Below are 10,827 nucleotides of genomic sequence, written 5' to 3'. Positions count from 1 at the left end.
TAGGGGAGGGGTTCAGCTGCTGGAGGTGCGCATGCTCCATGCCATCCACGGTGGGGGCGGGAGAACAAAGCTGGTGTTTCTGCTGCTGCTGCCTCCGTGCGAACCAGTGAGTGAGAGACCCCGCGGGGGGCGGGCGAGCGGGCGGGAAAGTGACTCTCTGCCCCGGGGAACCTGGGAGAAGCCTGGGAGCTGCTGCAGCAGGAGCTGTCCCGGCCCCGCTGGGATGGGGGGGCAGAGTCTGGGGCCCGGCAGGGGGGGTCCCATGTGGGGTGTCAAGCGTGGGGGGAGAAGCCGGAGTTGGTGGGGGGAAGGTCAGTAGGACGCGGGGGGAGGGGTTGAACTGTCTCTGTGCAGCCAGGATATTCCTGGGGGAGGGGGAGTGGCGGGAAGGGGAGTTAATTGGATCCTGTTTGTGCCACTTGCCTCTCGCCCCGGATACAAATTCTCTCTAGTTCTGCCCCTTTTCTCGCTCAGTGTCTCACATGGGGCTATAAAATCCGGGGAGATTCGGGCCCCCCCCCCCCGCCTCCAGGGAACACCTCTCTCGTCTCTCCTGAATTCCCCTGTTCTCTCTCTACTTCTGAAATGTCCATTTAAAATCTCTCCGATGTGGGGGATTTTCCCACCCATTTTATCTGAAGCGATTTGCCATTGTTTAGGTGGGAAATTGTTGCCCTGGGTCAATCCCCAGAATGTGGCTGCCCTGGGGATGGGTGGAGATGCCTGTTCTCTGCCAGGGCAGGGAGGGGCATGTGTCCCCCGTGGGGACTGTCCAGACCCCGGTTCCCAATCCCACTTGCTACCCCTTAACTACCAACATAGTTGCCCCCAGCCACCAGTTTCCAGTCACCTTCCCATCCCCCACTGCTGCCCCCTTCCCTCACCCAAGGACCTTCCTGCTCCCCCTCCCCTCCCTTGCCCTTTTAAAGCAGCTCCTCAAAGGGGCTCCCTGCTGCCCATGTGAATGGTGGCAGAGGGGGGACTCATCACTTTCTGTATATGTATTGGATAGTAATATAAAATTCAGTCCAACAGTCCCCCCTTTTCCCTCTAGTTATTTAATAGCAATAGAAAACTCCCTCAGATCTTATTGTTTTTCTCTCATGTTATCAATTGCTTAGCTTGTGACATGTATTCTCTGCAAATCTGAAAGATTGTTATGAAATACTCTAAACATTTGCCCCATTTTCTCTCTACTTCTCTATTTCTAAGTGAATATGCCCTGAGTTTTTCCTTGTCTCTAATTATAAAATACTAAAAAAAAAAATCTCAGATTTACACCTTTTCTCAGATTCTTGAATATGGATACAAAATGTTTCCAGATGTTACCTATTTCCACGTAGTTCATTTATCAAATATTGATGTGAAATACACTCAGATTTGACCTCATATCAACAACTGATATAAAATCCCTCTGATGTTTCACTTTCTCTCACTAATTTCCAAAAATGCATCCAAAATCCCTCAGATTTCCCCCCTTTCTCTTTGAGATCAATGCTGAACATTGATCTCAAATCTCAGGTTTTGCTTCTTTCTATGTCATCATCAAATGTCAATTAAAAATCCTCTCGGGTCTGGGGCTGTTCCCCTTGTCTCTAAATCCCAGCAACTTCTCCTTCATTGGAGGGAACCTGTTGCCCTGAGTCGTTCTCCATCCTGATTGTTGCAGGGGGTTAAATTGCCTAGTGATCATCTTTCCTCTCTCCTTTGAGAATCATTTCTTCCTCCTTTATTTCTGTTAAAATCTTTGCTGATGAAAGAGATCAGCCACACATTTAATACCCATCAAATCCAGAGGCCTCCCCCTATTTGGGGATCAGTGGTTCCCAGCTGGTAATAGAGTTGGCTGGACCCTTTTATTTTCTCCAGCTGGCATGGGATGAGGAGGTCCCTCTGAGTGCAGTGTGGGTCCAGAAGTATCCCAAACCCCATTACAAATGGTCTCTGAGGGGTTGCTTCCCGCAGTGTTCAGATGTTGCCACCTCTGGGGTGGATCCTTGGTGGCTATTATTTACTAGTGACAGGGCATGGAAATTTCCTACCTATTTTGGCCCTCCATGTCTTCCATTCTCCTGTTAAAGAAGCATCCCCCAGGGCTCCATCTGCCTGTGTGACTGGCCAGGCTGGGGTGGTGATAACATTTTATCCATTTATCACACACTGTGAGGTAACACTGTTGCTGGTGGGGCGGGGTGGGATTTGTGTGCATGGAGATTGCAGCTGGAGCTGAAGGGGCATTGTGGTAGGGGGAGTCCTCTGGGTGGCTGGGCAGGGAGTACTCATGTCAGATTGGTGGGTTCTGGAGGTTTCGGATTTTGGGGTGGTGGTTCTGATGTGCCCAGCCCTGAGGCTTTGGGTCCTGGAGGTGGGTATTGCTGGGGGCCTGGTGGCTGCAGAACTGCAGGGGGGGGTGTCTCTTGGGGAGGCGGAGCAGGGGAGTGGAGGGTGCCTGGTGCTGTGCCAAGGGCTCTCTCTGGACTTCCCCCACTGATTCCTTTTGGGATCCCCAGAACTAGGTCGGGGATGCCAGGCAAGCAGAGAGAGGGGTCCCACTGTAAAGCATCAGGGGGTCCCGCTGGGGGGACGAGGGGCTCCAGGTGAATGGCATGGCAGATCCTACTGGAGGTCAGGTGGGGGTCCAAACAGGAAGTGGAGGAATCCCAGGTGGGCTGTGAGGGACTGTTTCCAGTGGGGTGTCCCTGGCTTCTTGTGGTTCTTGATGGGGGGAACTCTTTGGTATTCCCAACCTGACAGTCATGGTCTGGTGGGGATTCCCTGGCCAATGGGGCTTTAATGGTTAGGGTCCCCTGGCTAGGGACTCGGGGCTGTGTCCCAGGGAATATTTGGTGGGCCCCTGCCTGGGCTATGTCAGGGGTCTTTGGCTCGGGGGGGGTGTCTGGGGACCCTGGCTGTGGGCTCTGGGGACTGCTCTTGACCACGCTCCTTCTCTCTGATCAGCTTGTCCCAGCATCCTGGCTCCAAGCACTGCCTGGCATTCCCTGGCCAGGCCCAGTCACTGTGATAACTTTCTGTCCACTTATCAAACACTGTGAAGTGGAATCACAGATTTTGCTTTTCTCCTCTCTTGAAAACTGCAGGAACTTCTGGTTCCATTGGGAAAACTCGTGCCCCCCTAGTCCTTGTCCTAGTTCTGGTGGATGAGGGAGGTGGGAAGGTGGTTAGCACTGCCACACAATGGTCTCTTCCACAGCTTTCTGGACTTATTCTTTCTGAAATCTGGTTTCACTGAGACCGTTGTTAATCCAGAGTCACTGTATGGAAAGACAAGGAGTGACTCCAGGTGCACAGTGGGGCAAATGAATTTCTCCCTCTGAGGAGGGGCTCTCATTAGCTACTCTACCCCGTGAGCTGAAGGAGGGAAGGCTGCTCAAACGCTCTGTCCCTCTCTGCTCAGGATATTGGGGTTCAGCTTCCTGAGTCAGATGCTGCAGCCTCCATTGCGATCTGGGAGGCCAGGCTTAGAAGCTGCTACTCCCCTAGCGGGGGTTTTGTGCCGGGAAGTTACCTTAATTTGAGCTGCTTCTCTGCCTGGCCCAGGGAATGACTTTCTCCAGCTGGTACTAGCCTCCCAGGGCAGCCCTGGGCCCTGTTAATACTAAATTCTGAACCAGAGACTCCATGTAACTGGAAGATACCAAGGGAAAATGCTGGGGTCCGGCATTAAAATGACTTTACGCAAATAGCCCCACACAGTTATTTCTCCTCCCATTAGCAGTTGGAGGAGCAAATGCAGCCATGGGGGAGCAAACAGCCAGGAATGGAACTTTCCTATCAGGTGGGCAGGGAGAGGGGACAGGGAAAAGGAGATAGAAGGAGAAAGAGATTGAAAGGGGCAATGGGAGAGAAGAGTCTTGAAAGACATTTCAAGATCTCTAACTTGCCCAGACAGATGTATTACTGCACCCTGGGTAGAGTCATTTTCCTGTGGACAAGATGAGGCTCAGACAGAGGAAAACCCAGTTTCTGACTCCATATCCCTCCTGCTGGAGTGTGGCTGCTGTGGGGTCAGTATCAGAGGAAATTGTCAAAAGTGACTCCTTTGGTTCTGCTCTTTTCTAGCCTTGTGTTCAAAGACTTAGTTATGGGATGTAGGGAGGGAGAAGGGAGGTTAAAAATGTCTCTGTGGGCTTAGCCTGGCAAGAGGATAAACCCGATGGGAGTTGTTTAATAGGTGTCCTAGATTCTGGGAACAGACCCATGAGGTTCGGTGGTGGAAATGCCCTAATTTTTTAACAGAAAATAGCCCACCTACATGGGGCTAGGAAAACTGACCAGATTCATAGTGCTGGAGCCTGACCCGACTGACCAGCGGCTGCTGTAAGATATGAAGGGGGCACCAAGTAGCCAGGCTTAGGGGAGAGTCCCCTCCCTTCATATTCAGCTCCTCACAATGAGGAGGGTGTTGGGCTGCCTACCAGGGAGCTCTTCCTGGACTCTGCTAGTGGCTCCACATCCTGTATCAGTCTGTGGCTAGTAGATGTGTGATGGATCTGCTGGGAGAGACAAGGGGCTCTTTCTTCATCCCCTCACCCTGGCATTTCCTGGATGCTCTGAGTGGGGTGGGGTGAGATTCTGTTGACTCCGAGCCACTTAGAGCTTCTGTTTGGCTCCTCTCCCACATGAAGAGTGGGGCTGTGAGTGGTGCAGCAGGTACTGAGTGTTGGGCTCTTGATCTTTCAGGGGTCGGTGGCCTTCGAGGTGGTGGCTGTGTATTTCACCACAGAAGTGAGGGCTCTGGTGGACCCCACTGAGAGAACCCTCTACAGAGACATCATGCAGGAGAACTATGAGAATGTGACCTCACTGGGTAAGGGTTACTGTCCTCTCAGTTCTTGGAAAGGGAAATGAAGAGTTAAAGTTCACACTAGCCTCACAATACCACCTCTCCTCTCTCCTGTTTCAGCATCACCCCAATATGCCAGTGACATACACACTACCAGAGACCCTCCCCTGCTGCAGAACACTTTGGGAACAGAGCACAAGAGCAGTATCTCACAGTGTCAAATATCTCCTGTTTGCATAAGTAAAGATGGGGGTTAGGTCCGGCATAACGAACAGAAGCTTCCCACCCCAGACCTTCTCTCAAACCCTGAGCCTTCTTTACCCAAACCAGAATTTGCTTGGAGTGTAACAAGTGGGCTGCAGGAGTCAGAGCTGCCGGTCCAGGGTTACTTATCACACAGACACTCAGTGCATCCTTGCATGCTGGCTAGGGGTATCCAAAAAGGGGAGCTCCAGCAGCAGAATGTTGAATGGCAAAGTTACAAAATGAGCTCAAACTAGCTATGGGAATAAAGGGAAACAAGAAGACTTTTTATCAATACATTAGAAGCAAGGGGAAAACCAAGGACAGGGTAGGCCCACTGCTCAGTGAGGAGGGAGAAACAGTAACAGGAAACTTGGAAATGGCAGAGATGCTTAATGACTTCTTTGTTTTGATCTTCACTGAGAAGTATGAAGGAATGTCTAACATAGTGAATGCTTATGGGAAGGGGGTAGGTTTAGAAGATAAAATAAAAAAAGAACAAGTTAAAAATCACTTAGAAAAGTTAGATGCCTGCAAGTCACTGGGGCCTGATTAAATGCATCCTAGAATACTCAAGGAGCTAATAGAGGCAGTATCTGAGCCTCTAGCTATTGTCTTTGGAAAATCATGGGAGACAGGAGAGATTCCAGAAGACTGGAAAAGGGCAAATATAGTGCCCATCTATAAAAAGGGAAATAAAAACAACCCAGGAAACTACAGACCAGTTAGTTGAACTTCTGTGCCAGGGAAGATAATGGAGCAAGTAATTAAGGAAACATCTGCAAACAATTGGAAGGTGGTAAGGTGAGAGGGAATAACCAGCATGGATTTGTAAAGAACAAATCGTGTCAAACTAATCTGATAGCTTTCTTTGATAGGATAATGAGCCTTGTGGATAAGGGAGAAGCGGTGGATGTGGTATACCTAGACTTTAGTAAGGCATTTGATACGGTCTCGCATGATATTCTTATCGATAAACTAGGCAAATACAATTTAGATGGGGCTACTATAAGATGGGTGCATAACTGGCTTTATAACCGTACTCAGAGAGTAGTTATGGTTCCCAATCCTGCTGGAAAGATATAACAAGTGGGGTTCCACAGGGGTCTGTTCTGGGACCGGCTCTGTTCGATATCTTTGTCAACGACTTAGATGTTGGCATAGAAAGTACGCTTATTAAGTTTGCAGACGATACCAAACTGGGAGGGATTGCAACTGCTTTGGAGAATAGGGTCATAATTCAAAATGATCTGGACAAATTGGAGAAATGGTCTGAGGTAAACCGGATGAAGTTTAATAAAGACAAATGCAAAGTGCTCCACTTAGGAAGGAACAATCAGTTTCACACATACAGAATGGGAAGAGACTGTCTAGGAAGGAGTATGGCAGAAAGGGATCTAGGGGTCAGAGTGGACCACAAGCTAAATATGAATTAACAGTGTGATACTGTTGCAAAAAAAGCAAATATGATTCTGGGATGCATTAACAGGAGTATTGTGAGCAAGACATGAGAAGTCATTCTTCCGCTCTACTCTGTGCTGGTTAGGCCTCAACTGGAGTATTGTGTCCAGTTCTGGGCACCGCATTTCAAGAAAGATGTGGAGAAATTGGAGAGGGTCCAGAGAAGAGCAATAAGAATGATTAAAGGTCTTGAGAACATGACCTATGAAGGAAGGCTGAAAGAATTGGGTTTCTTTAGTGTGGAAAAGAGAAGACTGAGAGGGGACGTGATAGCAGTTTTCAGGTATCTAAAAGGGTATCATCAGGAAGAGGGAGAAAACTCGTTCACCTTAGCCTCTAATGATAGAACAAGAAGCAATGGGATTAAACTGCAGCAAGGGAGATTTAGATTGGACGTTAGGAAGAAGTTCCTAATTGTCAGGGTAGTTAAACCCTGGAATAAATTGCCTAGGGAGGTTGTAGAATTTCCATCTCTGGAGATATTTAAGAGTAGGTTATAGATAAATGTCTATCAGTGATGGTCTAGACAGTATTTGTTCCTGCCATGAGGGCAGGGGACTGGACTCGATGACCTCTCAAGGTCCCTTCCAGTCCTAGAGTCTATGAATCTATTAATCTCACCCAGTATTACAGATGATACAACTCGCGGCTCTGGATTGCACCCCAGCATGTGAAAATGGCTTAGGTTGATAGTGACACTTCCTGAGACATGGAGAGTCTTGCTCCCTAATCACTGTGTGTAATAACCACAATCTCTCTTCTCTTCTGGCTCTATTCCTAAGTCACATGACCTGATTCTTATTTTTCACATTCTGCTTTTCCAGACTAATTAGAGTCTGTTGCTCCTGAATTATAGCTTCTAATTTCCCAGTGTTCTCCACACCCAGGGATTTTCCTGCTCCCTCCCATTACACTGGACTCACTAGATTCCCTAGTACAGGAGAACGGCCACACTGGTCTGACCAAAGGTCCATCTAGCCCAGTGCCCTGTCTTCTGACAGTGTCCAGTGCCAGGTGTCCCAGGGGGAATGAACAGAACAGGTAATCATCAAGTGATTAATCTGCTGTCACTCATTCCCATCTTATGGCAAACAGAGGTTAGGGACACCATCCCTGCCCATCCTAGCTAATAGCCATTGATGGACCTGTCCTCCATGAATTTATCATATATATTTTTTTGAACTCTGTTATAGTCTTGGCCTTCACAACATCCTTTGTTAAAGAGTTACACAGGTTGACTGTGCATTGTGTGAAGAAATAATTCCTTTTGTTTGTGTTATAACTGCTTCCTATTAATTTCATTTGGTGAGTCCTAGTCCTTGAGTTATAAGAAGGAGTAAATAATACTTCCTTATTTACTTTCTCCACACCAGTCATGATTTTATACACCTCTATCATACTCCCCTTCATCTCTTTTCCAAGCTGAAAAGTCCCAGACTTTTTAATCTCTCCTCATACGGAAGCTGTTCCATACCCCTAATCATTTTTTTTGCCCTTTTCTGAATCTTTTCCAATTCCAATGTATCTTTTTTGAGATGGAGTGACCACATCTGCATGCAATATTCAAGATGTGGGTGTACCATGGATTTACATAAAGGCAATATATTTTCTGTCTTATTACCTTTCTTAATGATTCCCAACATTTTGTTTTTTTGTTTTGTTTCGTTTTTTTGACTGCCTCTGCACTTTGAGTGGATGTTTTCAGAGAATTAGGCACAATTACTTCAAAATCCCTCTCTTCAGTGGAAACAGCTAAATTAGACCCCATCTCTCTATATGTGTAGATGGGATATTGTTTTTCAATGGGCTGCACTATGTGTTATCCTGACATCTAGTACTGCTGAGATCCTGCATTCAGTAATATCCCTGCCCTTCCTGATCCCTTTCTCCCCTGAACCCCACCAGCCCATGCTTGCTGTTCCCAGCTTCCCCAGGACTCTCTCATTGTCTCTGGACCTCTCTGTCAGCAAGAAGCAGTGCCAGGGATTCTTGCCCTGTGTCTTGAGTCTTCGATTTCTGGGACATGGATTTTCTTTCTCTGTGTTTTAGGAGCCTCTTTGAAATTGAGTGTCTGTGACATGAACCACAGTGCAATCTGGAGTATTGAACAGCTGTTTCCTCTCAGTTCCACAAGCTGGGATGCCTTTTACATTGCTTTACTGTGAGAGCAGCCACTCCCGGGCAGTTAACACACAGTCTCCGGCATGTAACTCAATCCCAGCCACACAGTATTGGGTGCTGCTAATCAGCGACTCACGAATTGCAGTACCCCACAGGAGAACCCCAGAAAATTCTCTGGTCCCAGACTTCCCCCAGAAATGGGCATCTTGCACTGTCCAGCACACTACTGAACAACGCAAGTTCATATGAAGACTATCATTTCATCAGTGGAAAATGACATGAACCAGCCTTGTTATTCCAAATGGAGTTTCCAACACACTTTAATCCAAACACACTCGTTAGATAAACAATAAACCGAGATTATTAAGTACTGGGAAAAAGAAGATTTCAAATGACTAAGATAGTGAGGTACAAAAGTCAGAATTGGTTACAAAAGAAATACAAGATAAAAATTAGCGTCTAAGTTAACAAGCTGAAACGGCTTGAAAGCAAATATTTCTCACCATGTGCTGAGACAGGCTGGTTTTCCTTTCAGCCAGGACTCCCCCAAACCCACCCCTGCTGTCCAAGTTCAGCTCTTCAGGAGTTATCATGAGCAGAGGGAAAGGGGAGAGAGAGAGAGACTCAAGCATTTTCCTTACCTTTTGGTAATTCAGTCCTGTATTAGAAACAGCTTCAGTCTCAACTGAGTCATGGTGACAGGCTGTCTGTTGAAGATACGAGTTTCAAGTGTCCCTGTGATGGAATGTAAATGTCTTCTTCAGACCTTCCCCCACCACAGAATGACTATTTGACCAGCTATTTGCCTTGCTGTCTCTGAGGAACTGCTCTGTGGTTTTTCTCCAGAATTGTAAATTTTCAATAGTAATATACTGTAAAATCTCATTTACATACAATGTTGCTACACATTTTAACAGGAGGATAATATTCAGTAGATTGTGTTTTCAAATGATACCTCACAAGCCATACTATGTACAAAATTGGTCATAATTTTTTAGAAGAGTGAACCTAGGGGTACAGACTGACACCATGTCTGTCTGTGTGTGTTCCCAGCACATATGTGGGTATTTCAATCCCTCAGAAGCAAAGTGTTTGGCATCTTCAGTGACCTGGGAATTCACCGTTTTACTAAGTGTGACACTGTATGGAATTGTGTGATACTTTGTATTACTATTATTTTATTAATAAAATTATTGCAATGACTTGTGCTAGATAAGCCATGTAAGGTGTCAGTGAAAATGTTATGATTTTGCAAGTATTATCATTTTGTTTCTATATTTGTATCACGTTTGTATTGTGAGTTATAGATATGTAGCGTATATATGTATTTCCAGACTTGTGCAGCGTTTCTTGATGACACCCTCAGACATATTGGTATCAGCACTGCTTAGCCTGTTTAATGGCCCATTCAGGGTCATCAGCTGTACAATGAACCCATGGAAAGAGCTAACGGGATACACCTATTGAGTCAGCAAGACGTGCAGGGGTATGCCTGTGTCACGGTGTGTGGGGGAGTCAGGGCCCTGCACTCTCACTTCCTGCGATTCACCATGCCTCTCAGCCAGCCAGTAAAAGGGAAAGTTTACCAGATGACAGGAACATAGTCCCAAACAGAGCTTGTGGGTACAACCAGGACCTCTCAGTCAGGTCCCTTGGGGGGGAGGAGGGCAAAGAGTTTAGACCCCAGCCTTAGGGTTCCCTCTGCTTCCCCAGACTGCTGAAAACTGAAAATCCCCTCCACCAGTCTCACCCAGCCTTCTTCTGGCTCCTCCTCCAGCCTTTGTCCAGTTTCCTGGGCAAAGGTGTCATCTGGCCCCAACCCCCCTCCTGGCTCAGGTATCATCCCTCAAGTGAAGTCACCCCCCTGCTACCCCATCACCAGTGCAGACAGTCCCAGTAAAACTCCCCTCCAACATTCCTAGATCAATCTGCCACACTCCCTATTGTGTCATGTCTCTCCCTCTTTTGAGACTGAACTGAGCAGGGTCACTCCTGACCAGTGACCTGGGGATGTTCAGTGCCACTCTCCGGGACAACACATCCACTATCATGTTGGCACTCCCCTTCCTATGGACCACATCCATATCATAATCTTTCAGGAGCAGGCACCACCTCAGGAGCTTGACGTCTCCTTTCATCTGGTGTAGCCAGGTCAGGAGAGAGTGGTTGGTGTGCACGGTGAAGTGTCACCCAAATAG

The 10,827-nt window shown here is 47.4% G+C and overlaps 1 protein-coding gene across 1 annotated transcript; it reads left to right on the top strand.

Moving 5' to 3' along the window:
• The first annotated feature begins 19 nt into the window (after positions 1 to 19).
• Positions 20 to 9,957, top strand: LOC115643865 (zinc finger protein 75D-like). Its single transcript, XM_030547864.1, has 3 exons — positions 20 to 106; positions 4,702 to 4,828; positions 8,558 to 9,957. Exons 1-3 carry the CDS (start codon positions 32 to 34, stop codon positions 8,671 to 8,673), a joined length of 318 nt encoding a protein of 105 aa, XP_030403724.1. The 5' UTR covers positions 20 to 31; the 3' UTR covers positions 8,674 to 9,957.
• The last annotated feature ends 870 nt before the right edge of the window (positions 9,958 to 10,827 follow it).

This window comes from Gopherus evgoodei, unplaced genomic scaffold, assembly GCF_007399415.2.
Source record: "Gopherus evgoodei ecotype Sinaloan lineage unplaced genomic scaffold, rGopEvg1_v1.p scaffold_74_arrow_ctg1, whole genome shotgun sequence".
Lineage (NCBI taxonomy): Eukaryota > Metazoa > Chordata > Testudines > Testudinidae > Gopherus > Gopherus evgoodei.
Note: the sequence above shows the minus strand (reverse complement) of the source record. Positions and strands in the feature narration are given on the sequence as shown.

Coding starts and splice junctions, on each gene's coding strand:
- LOC115643865 (XM_030547864.1), top strand. CDS start 32: ATGCTCCATGCCATCCACGGTGGGGGCGGGAGAACAAAGCTGGTGTTT. Junction 107..4,701: donor TGCTGCCTCCGTGCGAACCA/GTGAGTGAGAGA, acceptor TTGATCTTTCAG/GGGTCGGTGGCCTTCGAGGT. Junction 4,829..8,557: donor TGAGAATGTGACCTCACTGG/GTAAGGGTTACT, acceptor TCTGTGTTTTAG/GAGCCTCTTTGAAATTGAGT.